The following is a 21,237-nucleotide window of genomic DNA, read 5'->3' on the forward strand; positions in this document are numbered from 1 at the left end:
GTTTTCAAACACATTTTTGGGTGTGTTGATGGTTTTCAAAGATGTAAAATGTTATGTGTAAAAACCATTTGAAAGCCTTTTCAAAGTGCATTTAAACACAAAATCAAGAGGACTCCAAATACATTCTAAAAATAAGAACCTTGAGTCTTCTTGGAATGTCTTGGCTCCTTGCTCTTGTGACATCCTCCAATCTTCACTGCATGTAGTGAGGTGCATGAGATGTAACCAATGGTATGTTCAGCTGCAAGTTCCTTCTTAACACTTCCTTAGGAACTTGTGGGATCTTCATGTTGAGCTACTTTACTTGAGCATCTTCAAATGAGGATGACTCCAATGTAGGTGCAAGCTCTTGGTTCATTTGATCCTTGATCCACAAGTCATGTGTTGTGAAGAGTTGTGTAATAGCGATTATGACATGAAAATCCTGTATGCAACACAACACCTCAAAGCAACACATCAGTCCATAAATGCTAATCAATTTAATTTACTAGCATCAAAACAAGAAGGTAAGGTGAATGATTAACCTAGGGAAACCCTTGGGCTTACATTCTCTCCCTTTTGATGATGGTAAACAAATTGATTAGGGAGACAGGAGATATTAAACAATATATGAATGAGCATTTAAATTCAATAAACAATTTAAGCAATGCTCCCCTTCACTATATGCACAAGTGTAACATATGAATGTAAAGCATATGGTGCACATACAATTGGATTACCTGATCAATTTTAAAAAACTCTCCCCCTTTTGGAAACAACAAAAAGGTAGGGATATGCAAGTGAAAGTGCAAGTGGGGTGTCAAGATGAAGAATAACTCATAAGAGTTATTCAAAGTGTATATGATGTGTCAATGAAGCTCATATGATGCTTATTAAAATAGAAAACAAAGTAAAGAGCATGATAAGCAGATTTTTTTTTCAAAAGAAATATAAGTTAAGCACAATTATGAGGGCAATAGACTATGTGAGCATATCACAATGGTCTATATAATCATGAAAAAGCAAACATTTGGCTCTCCCCCTATTTATTTGTAAGTAGCCTTAGGTGAAACCTATGTGAAAGGGCATGACAGACAAAATGGTTAAGCAGGTGAATGATTTGAATACTTTGGTTTCATTTGCAACTCTTGAAGCAGATAAGTATCTACCTGAGCAAGGATATGCTCAGATCTGTGACTTAACCTTTCAAGTTCACAGGTTGCATCATGTAGGGAATCTCTTGACAATAAGCAGACAAGTTTCTTCCAGAGCAATGATATGCTCTGAGCTATAATATAACTTTTTGATATTACTTGTTTCTTGCTTATAGAGATTTACACATATCAAAGTGAAGGCTCCTCTATCTTTTTGCATCTAATTAAATGTTAGAGTTCTAAGCACATAGGCCCTTGATTCAATTAATCACCTTTAGCCATTCAGATTGCTCCATTCATAAACCAATCACACTTTGAATATGAATGGATGATTATTAGACAGAGGATATGAGTTTAACCCAGATGATCTAATAAACACATGGATAAGAGAATGAAATCAATGAGGTACATATCCATGGCAATCAAAAGATCATGTATAAATAGATGAGAACCATAAAGCTCAATATACATGATCAAAATGGAAGATTAATACCACATTTTTTTTATCACTTCAAGAAATGATAAAAGTGGTATTTGGAAATCTCTCGGAAGAAGTAAAACTGAACTTCTTTTATTCTATCAAGCACTCTTCTACTGATGAGTGTTTAGAAGAGCTTAGATCAATGCTTGACCATTTCTTCCATATAAGGGAGCATCTTTTAAAGTTCTTTTCGGATTGAGAGATTGGTTTCTTGTTTTAACTCTTCTCCTTCATCAAAGGGTCATCCTTGAGAGGATGATCATGAAGTACACATGCCATCCTTTAGACAGAATCTTCAATTTCCTTAGTCTCTGTTCATCCTTCACTGTGGAAGAATGTAGAGATGGATAGAGGAGAATTGAGTACATCTACCATCTTAATACATCTGGCACGATGGAAGGAGACAAGTACCTTAGACAAGCTATGAAGGACATGTGATTTGAGTGGAGTCCTCCGAAGCTAGAATCTTGAAAGAGATAATGGGACATGACAAACTCAAAAATATTTTTGAATCATCCCTCTTCCAAGAAATTGTCATTGCCCTTAGATAATTCTTATAATGCAAGGCCTGATAATACACAATGGCTATAGATAAGAATGTGAAAGCACAGCCATTGGAACTTATGAAATTCCAAGGGTGGTCCCGAATTGGCAACTAATGAGGAGTGAAAAAATTAGGTTGCTAACATGTTTTAATCTTTTGAAAGAACTCAAACCCAATTTTGAAGATAAGAGATCAAGATGAAATTCAAGCACACAAGTTAAATCTAAAGGTGCAATGCAAATGTAAAGCAAGAGATTAAGAGAGAGTGCACCCGAGATTTAAAGTGGTTCGGTTCTCCAAACGCGAGGCCTACTCCACTCCACCAACCAAACCCGTTGATGGCTTCACTATATGATCTTCTTAACTTCGGCGAAGATCAATGCTGATTACAATTCCGATCGCCTTTAACTTTGGTGGCAATCTTCACCACGGAGAGTAGGCTCTGCTTCTCCGAACACTCGCCCAATACAAGTTTCTTGAATAAGAAAGAAAGAACAAAAAATCCCTCACAAGGGTTTACAACTTTTGAAGAAGATGTAAGGTGAATGATTAACCCAGGGAAACCCTTGGGCTTACACACCCGTACTAGGAATATAACAGAGAACATGGCCATGGATAGGATAGAATGGAAGAAAATGATCCACATTGAAGAACCTAACTAGAACCAGGATTAGAGCCGAGTAGATTCCTTTCACCTTCTTCATGAAATTTTTTCTAAAGGATTCATTTGGCCGACCCCAACTAGTTTGGGACAAAGGCTTTGTTGAGTTGAGTTGAGCAAATATATATATATTTTTAAAAGTAACAGAATTTTATTACCAATGATAAATAATTACATAGGGACAAGATATCCCCCACATTAAATGATCCAAAATCACACGTCCCCAATAATAAAAAGAGAGGAGACTACATAGTTAGATCCGTGAGTCATTGAAAATAAAACAGCTTCCAATTTATCCACACCCTCCTTTGCCAAGGTATCCGCTTCCGAATTAGCCGTGCGCCTCTTGTGGATAATCCGCGGCTTGACAAGCCTAACTAAATCTCTAATTTCATCCACTGCCTGGTATAGCCGCCATGGTCCAGCACATCAATTCAGTGCCCATGCAATCACACTTGTAGAGTCTCCTCCGATAACCAAGGGTCCCATGTTGTGTTCAGAATACCATTGTAATCCAAATAGCAAGGCTTTTGCTTCAGCTTCGGTGGCATCACAAAGACCCACAGATCCTGAATATGTCATAATTGTGTTGCCTTCTGAATCTCGTATAATACCCCCAAAACCAGTCCTGCCAGGGTTGCCAAAGGAACTCCCATCAAAACTCAGCTTGAGCCATCCTTCCGGTGGTGGTGTCCATCTTGGTATAATCAGTGAGATTCTCCTTCGATCCATCATGACTCTATTCCAATTTTGTAGTATCAATCCCACCGAATAGGGTGTTCCCATCTTTGCTTTTGCCCATGATATAATAGAGATTTGAATTTCCAGAGCAATATGTTGCCATCCCCTTTCCTTATTATGAAAGATGCGGTTGTTACGCTCTCGCCAGATACTCCATATAAGAGCCTGCGGGATTGCTTCCCACATCAGTTGCCCAATTCGACCCGTAAAAGCCCCTCCCCAATGAGTGATAACTGAAGATATGCGGCCCTGAAAGACCCAAGACATGCCACATACTCGCATGAGGGACATCCATATGTGATAAACATAGGGGCAGTGAATCATGAGATGGTCGATACCTTCTTCACTGTCGTAACATAGTACACGTCGACTTGCAAGATGCATGCCGCGACTCTGCAAGCAGTCACAAGTATTGATGCATCGGTAGGCCACCTTCCATGAAAAGCAGCGACCCGTGGTGGAATGCCAGGTTTCCAAATGTGAGCTCGCCGTGATAGGGGACCACTTCCTTCGTTGAGTTGTTTGAAGAATGATCGCATGGAGAATTCGCCATCCGAATCAGGCGTCCAAATCCAACCATCCAGATTGTTTGGGGAAAGGTAAGTTTTGGATAGTGTATTTAAAAGTCCCATAACATTTTGAATATCAGAATCCTTAAGATTGCGCCTCATCCCGATATCCCAGAATCTATTTCCAAGCGTGCTGCTGCAGAGCATCAGATAATCACAAAGTTTTGAATTTGGATTTGCCGCAATTCGATACAAATCAGGATAGCCATCTTTGAGGGGCAATCGCCAATCCATAGGTCTAACCAGAAGCAAACCTGATCTCCCATGCCCACCTTGAATCGGATGTACGGAAGAAATTGTTCTTGAGCCGTGCAAATTGATTTCCATGCCCCGGATCTTTTGCCTGATGATGGACCACAACATTCCCATTCTCCCCATCCGCTCCCATACTTATCCTTTATCACGTGATGTCATAAGGCTTGTTTCTACACCCGAAATCTCCATAGCCATTTGCCGAGAAGTGCTTTATTGCATAGTCTCTTGGCCACTTTCACCGGGATTTTAAAAAGAGACATAAAATAAACAGGCATGTTTGACAATAAATAGCGTAATACGGCCTCTGAATGAGAGATATTGCTTCTTCCAGGTACTAAGCTTTTGCTCGATGCATTCAATCACCGGATCCCATTGAGCAGCCCTCGGGATGCCGAATCCCAAAGGTAATCCAAGGTATTTGATCGACAATTTGACGTTAAAAAAAAACTAGCAAAGGAACCAGATATGGTTACTTCAGAATAAAGAAAAGAAAAACATATACATCAAGGATGAAGCAAATCAAAGAACTCCAACCCTTGCCCCTCTCAGCGCCATCCCTAGCTAATTTATCTGCTACATTGTTAGTGGATCTTCTAACATGAATGAATGTAATGGAAGATCCATCTAACCGATCTTGGATGTCATAAAAAAAACTAGCAAAGCGCCATGGCGGAACAAGCCTCCCTCTCAACCATCTGATGACGTTCATAGAATCACCCTCAATGATTGTCTTGTTGAATAAGGATTTGTTGAAATGCTTTATGCCCTGGTAAGCTGTTATTACCTCTGCCTCATTTGCATTCAAAGTCCCTACTGGCCCCGACTACTTCGTTTGAGCCTCACCACTATACTTGTAGCTCTATTTCTTTGACAAGCCCTTTCATCCACCCATACCTTTTATGCCTAGATTTCCCTACCCTTATCTTAGATCCTTTGGACCCTATTTGACCTTTAATCATTCCAGTTTGTGGACGGATAATTATACGATTGTTTCTCCATATTTATAGATTTGTTTTTTTTTGCTTGAACTAATTGTTTGCAAATGTTACTTGACTAAATTTTATCATCCTATTAATGAAATAACTCAAAAGGCTTTTGATTCTAGTAAAACCTTACTTGTCGATTGATTGCTTTGGATGTTTAATTTGTTCAGGGAATGATGGTGCTGTTTTATTAAAGACAAGAGACTTTTATGCTGCAAAAGTTCTCCATAAAGAGCCTAGTTTTGCATCATTATGGAGGCATTTGTCTTTTTTATTGCAAGAGTAGTCCAGTCGTTTATATTTAATTTACTTTAAGTCATTTAAATGCAACAAGAGAGCCCACACATATGATTCACTTAAATTATTTAAGTGAACCAAGAGCGCCCACCATACACTTGCAACAAGAGGGAAAGTCCAAGTTTTAGTGGAATTAGATTCCTATTGATATATAGAGTTATTCAAAGTTTAATTTTTATATGTTTGGTCAATTACGGAGTCCAAGTTTTAATTGAATAAGCGTCCAAATCTTAAGAGAATACAAGTCCATGATTTGTCAAGTCCGAGTAGAAAGAAGAGATTGGTTTCCATGCATTTGAGAGGGTAGAACTAGAGTGCACAAATCCACATGTGGTCGTGGGGTTTGCTATGACTATATATGTAAGGCCTTCCACCCCTCTCGAGATATAGAATTTTAGTGATATTTCAGCTGCTACAGCCCTTCTATTTAGAGAGTAAGGCTCTGCCCTAGGTGTGACTCTTAGGAAACCTAGAGAGAACATTTGTATTATTTTTTCCATTTCTCCTCTGCTTTAATCTTCCTGTTCCAGTTCATGAATCCCTACACTTAAACCCATGTTTACTGCTTAATAACAGTCCACTACACTTTACAACGCTACTAGCCTCTAGCCATGTTTCACCTTTCTTCCCTAGTGATGCAGGATGAAAGAGAAAACTAAAGAGTAGGTAGCTGTCGTACCAATTTGATGTAGGAGTACAACAATGAGTAATTTCCAATGATAAATCGGATCTAAAGAAGGGATGTAGGTAATCAAATAGTGAGCTGATTGGATGGGCTGGATAAGCACCAAATCGCTAAGAGTAATGGTTAGAAAAAGATTTTAGATTAGATTGGCGTAAAGGAAATAGATTATTATTATTTATTTATTTGAAAATTAAGGAAATAGATTATTATAGGCTTTAGGGATCTGAAATTGTAGGTTAAATAGAACTGTTGTAGCATAAAGCTGGGGCTGTTGCAGGTTTTAAAGAGTTGTAACAAGTTGTGGAAGACCATTGTGACCTGGTGGTCACTGGTTCGAGTCACAAAAACAGCCTCTCTGCAAAGCAGGGGTAAGGCTGCGTACATCTAGCCCTCCCCAAACCCCGCAATGGTGGGAGTGAAATTCCAGTTGGGCAACCAAAAGGGGGGGGGGTGTGTGAATTGGTTGACTTATAAAAATTTATCCTTTTAAAAACTTTTGCAATATTAGTTAGTTTTCAAAAGTTTAAATGAATATTATCTCTTAGACCTTTTGACAAACACTTGTTAGGTGACTTTTGAAAACCCTATCTGATTATTTCCTTTTAATCTTTTTTTTTATCAAAACACATGGTGGACGATTGAAGATTACAAATAAAGTGCAAATTCCACAACAAGATAAAAGAATGAGATGAATGGTTTCTTTTAGGACTTTTATCAAACACTTGGTGGAACCCTAGTTGATTGACTCTCTTTAGTTCTTTTGACAAACACTTTGTGGATGATTTATACAAGTAACACAAAATAAAGAACAAACACCAAAACAAGATAAAGTAAAATGAGAGAGAGAGAGAGAGAACATACACACAAGATTTATAGTGGTTCGGCCTTCAAACCCAAAGCCTACGTCCACTCTTCTTGAGGTCACACTCAAGGGTATCCACTATTCAAAGACCACACAATGCCCGGCTTCAAGGCTCCTTACAAGTGAACTTTGATACAAGAGGATGGCTTCGCGTCCTCCACACTCACCAATAATCTCTTCTTAACGGCCGAGATTAAAGCCCTTCTCTTCGAGTCTTTAAACTCACCGAGTCTTTAAACTCACCAAGGGTCACAACTCTTCTCTTACAATGGTAGGAAGAAAGATGAAGTACTCTTTTGCCTCTTTTGTAGGCTATTACAAAGATGATGGCTCACAAACTCTCCAAAAGATTAATGTAATGAATTTTTAAGGAGATCCTCTTCAAATAGATGTGCAAGTGTGTGGGACCCGATCCCGCGAGAGGGCAATGGCGCGAGCCGCTACGCTCTCTCTTGGTCTCTCGTACCCACGCGAATGGCGTGTGCTTTTTATTATTGATTTTAATTACCCAACCAAGCAGGCATCAACCAAGCCATAGGGTGCAAACAAACATGCAACCCAGTACCCATAAGGGCAGGAGTAAGCCGCCGAGCCTAGCAAGGTGTGATTTAATTCATCTTTTCCGTGAACTTGGGATCACTAAGGCAATCCGAATTTCACGCAAAAGAGAGTGACAGAGTCGCCACCTAGATGAGGGATCTAGGACCCATAATTGATCAGAAATCTAGACTCGTTACCTGGTTACGAGAATGGAAGGTATGGGGAGTTACCACCACATGCACCATTCCTGCCCGATAATCGGTCTTCAATTCCAAAAGTTAACTCTTTTAAATTTCTTTTAAATGGCTCATTTAACTCTATATTAATGTGCGAACTATGTGACATGCATCCTAAGATCCAATTTCAATGTAATTCCTAAATGTGTATCTTAATTTTCTTAATTTGTTTGAATTCAATCTAAGTGAAAGTTCTCCTAAAATTCTAATTTCAGGGAAAGTCCTAAGTGATTTAATTACTTTTAATTTAAGGATTAATATACAAAACCCCACTTATGTGTGGAGTCGACTCGTGATTAGTATGCCATCAAGCATCCAAGCTGCCTACGTACCCAAGCCTCACTGGGATCAGAGTCGATCGTAGTTCGGTGCACCTGAACTAAACTACTTATGCCTAACTCATCTAGGACACCGATCTAGACTGGATTGACTGTTTCAATAGTTTTAAGAGAAATTATTTAATTCAAGTTGAAGATTTTATTATCCTAGGACTTCATCTAAGACGCTATATGGTCCTATCTAAGTGCATGATGTCCCTTAGACTAATGCAGGTTAACCTACATCCTAGACAACTAGGTTTGTCCTAGGGGAAAAGTGAGGTGACTAGTGTAACTAGATCTATGGCACGATTGCTATCCATAGCAAACGCCCGTGATGAGGCTGGACTCCTAACTCTAGGACTCCCTAAAACTTAGGACACAACGTGACATAAGTGTTCCTAAGGGGCCCTAAAGGTTCCTACGATAGGAGATCGTAATCCAACGGCTCCTAAGACACGGATCGAGTTAATTCGATTTGTTGAACTTAATGATTTTCAATTTTTGAGAATTTTTTATTCCTAAACATCTAAGGAATACCGAAGGCTCTATGGTTCGCAAGTTTCGGCCTCGGATCGCAACCATGGAAAGGAATCGTGCTCTCAACACTTGTATAATTTAGCACGTAAATTATAGTATCTTATTGTCTGGCATATTTCTCAGGATTTCCGTGGACAGTGGACCTCAGAGCCAATATCATACTATAATTTACGCACTCCAATTATGCAGGATTAATCGCAATTAGTATATGATTACGGTTGCGATCTCGGCAGTTAAATTGTCATAGAATAGCCAATTTACAAAGGCAATCTATGAACCCTAAGGTTTCTGTTTCAAAAAAGTTAGGGATAGCATTTATGATGAAAACTTAAGATTTTTTAGAGATTTTTACTGACTTTTGTATTGATTTGCTATTAAATTGTGATTTAATATCATTAAGACCAGATTGCTAGGAATGTACAGTAATCCTAAGCAATCGAACTCCAAATCAGTTGAAACTTTTCCAGTAACAAGATATGGATGATTGTGGCTTATTGGAAAAATTTAATGAATTATCATTAAGATTTGATATCAATTCCCGATTTTTTAAAATCCAAATCAGATTATAGATTAACACAGCAACCAATGTTACTTTTAAATTACTCCAAACTTACTGAATAAATATATAAATAATTAAAGCTTACTGAAAAAATGTGCATGAATTATCATTAAGATTAGATATCAATGTCCAATTTTTCAAAATTCAAATTAGATTATAGATTAACACAGTAACATATAGCATATCAATTACAAATCAACTTAAACTCTTACAGTATAAAGATAATCATGAAATTAGACTACTATATGACTTTCATGGATTTTTATGATGATTTGATGCCCATTTAAATTCACACAAAAATCAGATGAAACCAAAGAATTACTTAAAAAGCAAACCTAATGGTATCCTAAAATCAAATGAAAAATTCCAGTAGATACATAATAGATTATAGAATTTATTATCAAAATTTCAAAACTTAAAACTTAAATATCCTCCATAAAATTGGTTTTTAAATATAAGAGATTAATTTGTTTCCTAGGCGTTAAAACCCGTTTATTAAAATAAATTGTAAAACCTTATCAAATCTTTGCAAAATTAATTGAAAATATTTCTCTAATAACCAAAGTTATTGGTTTGTAAAGAAAACTTTTAAAAATATATTTAATTAATAAGAAAAAGAATTATGGCACCTAAAACGGGGAAGCGATTAGAAAACAGTAAAAACCATATTTTTTTTAAAATATTTTTCAATGGAAACTTCCATTTATTATTAGGCTTTAAGTCTGGAAAGTTTCCTCAATTTTTAAAATGATTTGGTATTTATTAAAAATAGCCGAAATTTAAAATAATTAATAATCCGATTAAATAAACTCTAAAAAATATGAAAATTTTTGGGTGATCTAAAAACCTTGTAAAACTACTGGAAACAAACTTTCACTAAATTTGGACATAATTTGATATACTTTTGGCTCCATTCATCAAGAAATAACCCTTTTCGGGGTTATTCTTTGAAAAATAGAATGAAAAATAAAACTGCTGAACCGCGGTTGAAAATTAAGTTTCCAGTAGTTTTGTATTTTATATAAAACCCAGAAAATATCATTTTTTAAAAAGAACCATGTTTTCAAACACTTGCTTTGATAATCTAATTTAAATCCATATTGAATAAAAATAAAATAAAACCATTTTTAAATTGAGGAAAATTAATTTTTGGATCAAATTTTGGATTTTGAAACTCATAATCTATATTATAACATATTGGAATTTCAAAGAAAAACTCGTTGATTTGATCCATCAAAATTAAATCCCTAGCATGCTTTTTCTATTTCACAGTGATGAGGAATCCTTACTGTTGATCGCGATCCTTGTCTCTAGGGTTGGTGATCCAAGATATACGCTTTGTCCAATCCTTTTATACGCTAAAAAAAGGTAGAAAGAACACTCCAATAATTCTTGATTGTATAATGCCTTGGAGAAGAAGAAGGAATTCAAGAATTCCTTTTGTGACGAACACTTGAGAGAGAGAGATCACACTTAAAGAGAGAAAAAAAAATTTCTTGGGAGGAGAGAGAAAAAGGACGAATTTGGATTTTCCCAATCCTTTCTAGCATTGTTTGCTTTGATTTTTAAACAAAAAAGCTAGGGTTAAGAGAGAAATAGTAATTTCCAATGTGAGAGCTCCCTTTTTGGCTTGTTTCCAATTTTCCCTCTTACTTTCTTTCTTTCTTATTTCCAAATTGGATTTTTAGACATGCTATTCTTATTCCACATTACTTCTTTGGAAGAAAATTTTTTTAAGCAATCATTCATCTTTTCCTTCTTTCCTTCTTTTCATTTTTTATTCTTTTTATTTTTCTTTTAACAAATATGATGTCACCATAATGGTGACATCATCCAGGTTGGGTGCTCAACTCATGTGTGTCAACCATGTGGGCCGGCCACCATGGTGGTTGACCCATATGGGTGAACCCACATGAGCTCCATCTTTGCGGGCTTTAGCCCAATAGGCCATTTCACACGGGTTTCGGGTTTTTCCGTAAAAAATCAATAAAATCTTTCTAAATTCATCATTCTATATATGGACCCAACCCATTTGACATTTATGGTGCATCCCTCACACATGATCAGACCATCTTTTTTGAAAAACAACTTTTCAGACCAAAATGCCCCTATTTGACTGTTAGACATCCAAATGCGACCAAAATACCCTCAGATTGGTTCACCCCTAAAGGGAAAAATAAAAAATGGAAAGTCTTTGTGGTCAAACTTCAAAAATAGAAACTTTTAAAATTGGGTCCTTTCGGTGAGCAATATTAAACAGGATCATTTGGTATCTCCTGAAAATACCCAAAATGCCCTCAACACTTAGAATTTCCAAAATTAAGCGAAATCCTGAGAAATTCTAAATTTAGCAGTTTTTTCAAAATTCAGGAAATCATTCATAATCTCTCAGACATATTTCGGGATAAAAAAAATTACACAGGAAAAGACCAAATTACCCCGAGGTGCTAGAATTTGGCGAGACTAGGGAAAACCCTGAGAAATTCTAAAAATAGCAGATTTTTGAAAATTTATGAACGGACTTAAGATTTCTTAGACACAACCTAGGGACTAAATATGATATGTTTGGAAATGTCTAAAATACCCCCGAAGTGCAAGACTAAGAGAAAATCTTGAGAGATCTAAATTTAGCAGGTTTCTCAAATCTTACGAAATTACTCCTAATCCATCAGCCGTACCCTCGAGATGGTTTTGGACATATGAGAAATGATTGAAATATCCATAAGATGATGAAAATGTAGAAGCCTCATGAGTTTCTAAAAATAGCAGCTTTTTCAAAATTTTTAAAATCACTCAAGATTTCTCAAATATAACTCGGGGGTCAAACGAGACACATCGGGAATGACCAAAATGCCCCTGCAGTGCAAAATAGGCAAAAATGAGGGAAACCCTGAAAATTCTAAAAATAGCAGGTTTTTTCATTTGCTTGGAAACTTAAACTTTCATCTTCCAGGGGCCAAAGGAACCCCCTAGAGACCTTCAGGATCGTGAATCAACTTCAAAACTCTCATAATGAGGTGAAATCTACCCTAAAATGCATAGATGCCTAATATGATGCTGAATACGGACTCAAGACTCGATGATACTACCGAATCTTTCGCTTTTTAAAGCATAGCAAAATGGGGGTGTCTACAAAGTGTAAATCTCTTTGAGTAATTCCAAGAAAAACTTATAGATTTGAAAGTTAAGGCTCAACAACGGTGGCTCAAACTTGCAAGGGTTGAAGAGTTCTTGTTTTAGGATTTTTAGAGATGTATATATAGTTGTAGTTTGAGAAAAACCCTAACTTTTGGCTTTCACGGGCGTCGCGGACAAAGTCTGGACGTCCGACAAATTTGACAGTTTGAATTTCAAATCGCGCCTTGGTCCCTCACGGACGTCTGTGGGTTTCCCGGACGTCCGGTGTTGGCTCTGTTATTTTTATTTTCGAAACCAGGTACAGACAGACGAAGTCCGGACGTCCGCGGTTGTAAAAACTAGTTTTTTCAGCCCGTTTTGTAAAATTCATAACTTGCCAATTTCTCGTCGGATTTTAAAGTTCTTGTACTCTATCTGTTAAAAATATTTTCAAAAATATTTGAAAATGTTTTGGACTAGTTAAATCAGGTGTAAGGTCCTGGACTCATAATTCAAGTGCCAATGTTATGTTTTTCCATTTGTAAACTTTGGTAGCACTTGGGCTTTGGTTCTTGGGCTATGAACTTTTATTTTTGTAATATTTAGGACCTTTGAAAATGATTTTTCATGTAATACAAATAGGTTTCAAGGTGGTTTTGAGAATGGTTTGAAAAACACTTTTAAATGTAGAACCACTTTGAAAAAGATCTCCAATACAATCTAGAAAGTTAAACTACTTAGCACCTTGATCTTATTGGCTTCAAAGGACTTCTTTGTGCTCTTGGCTTGTAAGTGAACACTTGAGAATGCTTGGTCCATGGGACTCTCTCTCTCTTGAATGAATTCATCACTTTGAATGCTTGAGATAGTCACCAACACTTGTTCAACTTCTAGCTCATATGCTAGGCTTGCTTGTGGGATCCTCAACTTGAGCTCTATGCTTGGATATCTTTCCAAGGATGATGCCTCCAATATGTGCAAGGTCACTTGGTTCCTTCGTGCATGTTGATCCTCAAGCCATGTGTTGTGTTGTATTGTAATGACGATATGACATGTAAAGTTCCTGTCTAAGGCATAACACTACAAAGCAACACAATAGTCCATAAAGACTAATCAATTTGGGTTTGCTAGCATCAAAACAACACGAAAAAGGTGATTAGTTGAACCCATAGGGAACCTTGGGCTAACAGGGAGCCTCGTGCATTGGGCTGCCCCTTCTAACAAGTTGTGGAGGACCGTTATGGGCTGTAGATGAATAGGTAATTGTAGCAGTTAATATAATAGGGAGTGAGGCCCGTTAGGTAAATATATTAATATAGATGGGGTTATAAGGGTTTTAGTGGACTCCAGGGTACGGGTCAAATAGTCCAAGAAAAAAAAACAGTAGCTATTGATTGGCTGTATAATTATGAACTATGAGAGGGTGATAGATTTAGGTAAGGCTGTAAGCGTATGACTCTGTAACAAATTTAATTGTAGGTTACAGACAGGTTCTTGAGACTGTGATTAGGCTATGATTAGAAATTCCCAAGAGCGATATCTGTGGCAAAGGTTACGAATGCTAAAGAAAGGGTAAGATGAGGATGGTTTGTTGCAGGGAGCAAGGAATGGTGACGTCGATGGACTGCAGGTTGCAGATTAAAAAATTCTAGGTATGAATATGTATCGAGGCTGAAGACTATAATGAGGACAACATCGATGACATGCCATTTTTTTATAATTAATATTTGTCATTTGATGTTGAAGACTTTGGGAATTAATATCATCGTGCGTCTTTTATTACTTTTAAGATTATTACCCACTATGTATCGCTCCTTCATAAAATTCAGAAAATTGATAGGGCATGCAAGATTGGGGAGGCTAGCATGGGTGAAGTGGAGGAGATGGGATCTCTTAAAAAGCAGAACAACCGTCTATTGCCAAATGAGGAAATATTTTGGAGGTAGAGATATCAAGCCCCATGGCTGAAAGAGGGGGATTAAAAAAAATACGGCATATCTCTATGGGATCGCCAGTGCAAGGAGACCGTCCAATCATATAGAAGCTCTGATGGTAAATGGCGTTATCAGGGGGATGAGGTTATTTAGAGATTGTACTCATCAGAAACGTTGTTCACCCTTAGTCTGGAATGTGTGTCGTTTGATAGCCAGGGGCAGAGCGAGAGAGTTTCTTTGGAGAAGCTTTTTGAAGAAGAGGTAAGAAGAAGCATCATCTCTCTGGGAAGAGATAAAGCTCCTGGTCCTGATGGCTTCTTTCTGGCTTTTCTCCATAATTGTTGGGACTTTGTAAGTTGCGCAATTCTATGATGGATTGAAGCTAAGGATCTGGAGCTACCGTCATAGCGGATAACCCCAAGTCTAAGGATGCTATAAGGCTAAGGGATTTCCGACCAATAAGCCTTGTAGGATGTCTTTATAGAGTCCTGGCCAAAGTACTAGGAAATCGGTTAAAGAAGGTGCTTTCAAAGATATGGAATCACATTGCATGCTTGGGTTGTTTCAATGGTGGAGGCCATAGGGGGCCTTTTTGGTAAGGTTGTTGATATTAAGATGGAGGGCAATCATCAAAATTGTATGAGTTTTCTCTCGACCAAAATCCTAGCCCCTCGTTGGCACTTTCCTAGTTCCTGTCTTAAAATCAGGATTTTAGACCAGACATGTACCATTGGGGTTGTTCTCCAGGCTAATAAAACTATTATTTGTTCTCCGGATTCCTCTTCCCCCTTGGGCTATCCTAGTCCGGATATCTGTTTGCCGGCAAATCGACTTCTGGTGGCTCAGGGGTGGCTTTCTGGTGAACCCTCAGACTCCGGGTTGAATTCAAATTTCAAATTTAATCATTCAAACCAGTCGTCTTTGCCGCCCAAGGATGCGTCTAGGTTTTGCCTTGAAAAAGGTGTGATGGGACCTACGAATACGACTACCAAGACAGTTAAGCCAAAAATTTTTGTCCCTGGACGAAAAGCTACCTGGATGGACTTGCCTATCAAGAATTCCAAGTCAGTAGACTTTGATTATCGAGCCCCTGGCGATAATGTTTTAAAATCCGTGGCCAGGTGCCAAGATCAAAAGAAAATCTTCTTATGAATACTTTGGAGAATCTCCTGGCTATAAAATCAAGGAAGAAACATAGCAGATTGGCTAAGTTCCTAAAATTTTATTCCAAATATGCCAGGAGTGGCTCCTTCTATGGATAATCCACTAATTCTAACCGCTGGACGGTTATAGATCTGATTTCTTGAGATTGGGGGTCTGGTTATTTAGTACTTTAGTCGAGAGACCATAGTATCAAAAGCGTATTCGGGTGTCTCTACTAGTTTATCATCTCGGTTGTTGACCCGTTGAGGACTTCAAAAATCCTTGGCTCTGTTCACTTGCGCTCCTGCGGTGAGAAAGGAAAGGAATATAGCGTTATTTTTCTCGAGAAACCTACAATTGGATGTTCACTTGGTCTCTCAAGAAAGCATATATATCTAGGTGGTAATGTGAAAAAAAATACGTGGAATTTCAATTTTCTCGCTAACACGAGACTTCGTTTCCTCCCAAATAGGCGCGATTTCATTTCCTTTCTCGCGGAGGAAAATACATCGGGCAGAACGTTTTCACAAGCAGAAACCCAACCCTCTGCAATTCTCATCTTCTCCGGTGAGAAGAGAGACTCCGGCAACCTCCTTCCCGTCCGGCAAGGTACCTCTCTCTCCCTCCTCTCTCTCTCTCTCTCTCTCACACACACTCGTAGCTTTGTTTTAGGTTTTAGATCCATCTGTGTCTCGCCTCCGACGAAGTCTGTGAACGGAAAGGTGTCATTTTCCGGCTAGGTAACCCTCTCTCCCTTCTCCCTCTCTCCCTCTCTCTGTCTCTCTGTAGTTTTTTTTACTCTTTTTCATCTCAAAATTAGCAGATCTGAAAATGTAGGGTTTTGGGTTTGGTTTTGAACCATTTTTGGTTCAGATCTCATATCGAAAAAATCCGATTTGGGTTTTTCCCTTTCATTTGGTCGGATTTGAAGAGACTGTGGGTTTTCCATTTTTTCCTGTTTTTGGGTTTCTATTTCATCTTTTCTATGTGGTTGTGGGTGTTTATGATATGTGGTTGGGCCTCCATTACTGTTGAAATGGGTCTCCATCTTCGGATTTTTTTTTTTTGCAAAAACCCTTTTCGATCTTGTTTGCAAAAACCCTCTTTCAGGTGGTTGTGGGTGTGGGTGTTTTGTTCCATTGGTAGTTGTGGGTGTTGATCTTATTTAACTGATTTTGAAGTTTTTTTTGGTCTTTTTTCTACATTTGGGTTCGGATTTTTTGAGGTATTTGCAATGGGGTTGCAGATTTTGGGGTTAATTCTCTGATTTTGGATTCATTTCTTGGATGGGTGTTGTACATTTTTTTAGGTGGCTTGGTTGTTGGGTTATGATATAATGGCTTGCTTGTGGGTGGATGGGTGTTGGTGATATGTGGGTGGATGGGTGTTGTACATTTTTTTGGGTGGCTTGGTTGTTGGGTTATGATATAATGGCTTGCTTGTGGGTGGATGGGTGTTGGTGATATGTGGGTGGATGGGTGTTGTACATTTCTATGGGTGGCTTGGTTGTTGGGTTCTGATATAATGACTTGGTTGTGGGTGGATGGGTGTTGGTGATATGTGGGTGGATGGGTGTTGTACATTTTGTTTTCGTTTTCATAAAAATCCCCAGGTTGTTTTGTAGAGCTTTTTAGTTTTTTTCTGCTTTTCTTGTGTGGTCGGTTATAATGTCTTGGTGGTTTGGTGTTGGTCATATAGGGCTACCATTGATTATCATGCCTCGAGAACTACCAAATAGGAGGACACTGATTATTCGAGCTGTAGCTCTAGTAATGGCTGCTGTAGCTACAACGACGGTTAGGGTTAGACGTTACGTTGAAGAAAATATGACAAGGGGCCCTTACGAAAGTGGGTACGAAACTCGTAGGACATTTGTTACACGTGTTACGAATGCAGAGAATCATTGTATTGCGCTTCTGCGAATGGATGTTCGGTGCTTCCGCAGCTTCGTCGCGATATTTAGAAACACGGTCCTACTTGAAGACACAATACACTGTTGTGTTGAGGAACAAGTGGCAATTTTCTTACAAGTAATTGCCCACAGCCAGAGGAACCGTACTATTAGAGCATCCATTAGACGGTCAGGGGCCACTGTTTCAAAGTATTTTAACAAGGTTCTATGTGCTGTGCTCAAACTGCAAGAGTTGTTCATATTACCTCCATCAAGGGACACACCACAGCACATTGCTGACAACCCAAATTTTATGCCGTACTTTAAGGTATCGTTTATTACCTTGTAGTAGCATGTAAGTTGCATAACAAGTTACTCATATGTCAGCACTGACGGGTGACATGTTAAATGTCCATATTGTAGGATTGCATTGGTGCAATTGACGGGACACACATTCAAGCAACAGTAACCGAGGATATGAAACCTAGATTTATTTGTCGTAAGGGATGGCCCTCTCAAAATGTGCTAGCTGTATGTGACTTCGACCTGAAGTTTACTTACGTCTTAGCTGGGTGGGAAGGGTCGGCATCAGACTCTAGGGTCCTAGCATCTGCTTTATCAAAGCCGAATGGGATTCCTTGTTTACCAGGTACTACTGAGTTTGTCTTTTACTCCGTACCACTGTTGTTGTTCTCGGTTATGAAACTTATATATATCCCTTCGTGTGTCTGTAGGAAAGTTTTACCTTGCTGATGGTGGGTACCCATGTCTGAGAAATTTTATAACTCCTATCCGAGGCATTGGTTACCACCTAAACGACATTAGAGGGCGCAGACCTCGAACTGCAGATGAGTTGTACAATCAAAGGCATTCATCAGCAAGGAATGTAATCGAGCGGACTTTCGGTGTGTTGAAGAAGCGATTCAACATAATTAATACGCCACCCATGTACCCATTCAAACGACAGGTCGACATAGTGTTAGCATGTTGTTGCGTCCACAATCACATAAGGAGGGAGATGCCGAACGATACATACATTCCAATTGTAGACAATGAGTTGGGGCTAACTGTAGCGGAGGAGGAGGATGAAGAAGAAGAAGATCGTTTTCTTACTAGGGCTGAAGATGTGAGAGCGGGCGGTCTACTTCGAACAAGAATAAAGAATCATATGTGGAATGATTTTCAAGCACAACGAAGTGGTCGCCATTAGGATGACATGTTTTTGGGTTGTAATAATTTTATGAGTATTTCGATTAGACTTCTGCAACTGTGTTTCATCATATTTTGTTTGATTCTATTAGGATTTGGAATTTTTTTGTGTTGTAATCTGTTTCATCGTACTCTATTTGATGATATATTGTTGTGAGTGATTATTTGGATATTTTTCTACTATGTTCAATGATACTCTATTTGATGATATATTGTTTCACAATGTTGTAGATATAATGGAATCAACTTCAATAGAGAAGAGGAAGAAAAATAACTCATGGAACGACGATATGGATAGGCATCTCATAGTAGCCATGCAGTATCAGATTGCCGAGGGCCAGAAGGCCCCCAATGGGTTTAAAGATGCTGCGTACAGTGGCGCAGCGCAGGAGCTTACTACTGCCCTAAAAAGGCAGATCACAAAGGAGCACGTCAAGAACCGTTTGAAGACGATGAAAACCAACTATAGGTTTGTTAACACTATCGTCAACCTGAGCGGATTTGGCTGGGATCCACAGCTAAAGAAAATATCTGTTGAAGACCAAGTGAAGAATGACTATTTGGCGGTAAGTATAAGTCGTCATAATTCCTTCATTACTTGAAGACACAATTTGGTCATATTCCTTACAATGCCTCATTTTGTTTTCAGAGGAATCCTGAACATTTACGCTTCTTTAATAACCATTGGGAGCTATATGAGGAGATGAAAGAAGTGTTCGGGGAAGATTATGCCACTGGAGAGTTCGCTAGGGACAGACATGCCCCTTCTCAGGACACACAGGATGTGGAGGGGCTTTTCTCATCCAGTCAGGCAGTAGGGCTAGATGATATGTTCGACGGTACGACCCCTGCTTTTACTCCTCTCCCAGCTCCTCGTGCTTCCAGATCACGTCATTCATCCCCAGTTAGAGACACCAGCATGGGCTTTAGTGACTCATCGCCATTGAAAACCCCAGCATCAGGTAGTAAGGGGAAGAGGAAGAGGCGAACAAGTGGTGGACAACTTTCATCTGATATGACTTACTTGTCAGATAGTGTTAGGATGGTTGCTGAGGCCATCATTACGACTGGTGAGGTCCATAGCCTTGCTGAATTGAAAGCCGCTGTGATGAGTACCTCTGGTTTCACCATGTTGGAGCTGCTTAGGGCCTATACGTACCTGCACAAAAATCACAAGGATGCTGAAGTCTTCCTTTCCCTTTCCGAGGAAGAGCGAGTGGCTGTGATGGCCGATATTGTGGCGCATTTGGCGTAGGTTGCTATGGTTTGGGGACCTTTTTTGGAAATCATACGATCGTATTATATGATCGTATTATGACTTTGCTAGTTTTCTGCATCTTTAGTTTGGACTTGTTATTTTGTTGTTGGACTTGTTATGTTGTTGTTGGAATTGTTTTATTTGTTGGGCTTTATAGTAATGTTGTTTACTTTGTTGAACCACTTATTGTTCTTGGTTTATAGTTCTTGGGTCTTGGAATTATTTTCTTGGACTTGTATATGTTGTTTCTTTTTAATATTTAATGTTGTTATTTTTTTGCATTTCTATAGGTTAATGGCAAAAAACAAGTTTTATGTGGTTTTTAAGGGAAGGCAGGTGGGCGTATATGACAGTTGGCAATACTGTCATCTTCAAGTTAACGGGTTTAGTGGAGCGTGCTTCCGTTCGTATGGGAGTAGGGAGGAGGCAGAAGCTGAACTTACTGTGTTTTTACATGCCATTAGTGGGCCCAACAAAGATAGGAAAGAAGAGACCAACATTCCTACGTCCCAAGCTTCAACAAGCTCTTCTGTGACGAGTTATGGTTCCAATTAGGTTTTATTGTAGTTCCTCTTCCATCGTACTAAAGAAGTTTGACTTTGTTTCCTATCTTTGGTGTCCCTTTTTTTTTCTTTTCCTATGGGTATCATAAATGTGTAGAGGAGGTCCTGGATGGGTCACTTACATTGCTGGACATATGTGTAAAAACAATCATAATCTTGTTCTCTTGTAAGTCCAGAGCTTTTATGCTGAGTTATGGAGTTCAATTGTGCATGAAAAATAATTCAAATTTTATTGCTCTGTGTTGCCACTTTCATTCGATTCATCTGTGCAGGTTTAAGAGGTTGTGTAATGTAGGTTCATATTTATCATCTGAATGGACAGTTAAGAAAATATTGCTCAGAAAATGGTAACTCCCCATATTCGACTGATTGTGCATTGCTTTGATGGCTTGCCAAATCAACAGTCCCGATTGTACTGCAAATATGGGTCTCATAAGAGGCTTTTGCCAAGAATTGTGGGTCATGTCCTGATGGAACTGGGACTTTTCATACAGCATAGATTTTAGTTGATGTTCTTTTCAGCTCTGTCATTTCTATTTGAACAAATTCAACTTGGTTTTCTCTTTACTTTTTTTCTTGCCACAAAACATCAGAATTTTACAGAGAAAAATGGCTCCAAGCACAATGGCAGTAACGACTGACAAACCCATCAATTTCTCTGTTGTAGAGATCAACTGCTAGTGAATTAGTTACAACCTGAAATGTGCTGGGGTCATTGG

General features: G+C 38.5%; 1 protein-coding gene across 1 annotated transcript; it reads left to right on the forward strand.

Annotated features, from left to right (window-relative positions):
* Positions 1-17,264: 17,264 nt before the first annotated feature.
* Positions 17,265-20,510, forward strand: LOC143891733 (uncharacterized). Its single transcript, XM_077396269.1, has 6 exons — positions 17,265-17,816; positions 17,912-18,137; positions 18,223-18,627; positions 18,929-19,263; positions 19,347-19,948; positions 20,246-20,510. The coding sequence occupies exons 1-6, from the start codon at positions 17,265-17,267 to the stop codon at positions 20,508-20,510; spliced, it is 2,385 nt and encodes a 794-aa protein (XP_077252384.1).
* The last annotated feature ends 727 nt before the right edge of the window (positions 20,511-21,237 follow it).

Source organism: Tasmannia lanceolata, unplaced genomic scaffold, assembly GCF_043159265.1.
Source record: "Tasmannia lanceolata isolate RefF3 unplaced genomic scaffold, GAP_Taslan_0.1 ptg000015l, whole genome shotgun sequence".
NCBI classification, from domain to species: domain Eukaryota; kingdom Viridiplantae; phylum Streptophyta; class Magnoliopsida; order Canellales; family Winteraceae; genus Tasmannia; species Tasmannia lanceolata.

What these genes read in the sequence shown, in the direction of transcription:
- LOC143891733 (XM_077396269.1), top strand. Translation starts at nt 17,265, where the DNA reads ATGTCTTGGTGGTTTGGTGTTGGTCATATAGGGCTACCATTGATTATC. An exon ending in TGAAGATGTGAGAGCGGGCG is followed by an intron (nt 18,628 to 18,928) that starts GTCTACTTCGAA and finishes ACAATGTTGTAG; the next exon opens with ATATAATGGAATCAACTTCA. An exon ending in GATATTGTGGCGCATTTGGC is followed by an intron (nt 19,949 to 20,245) that starts GTAGGTTGCTAT and finishes GCATTTCTATAG; the next exon opens with GTTAATGGCAAAAAACAAGT.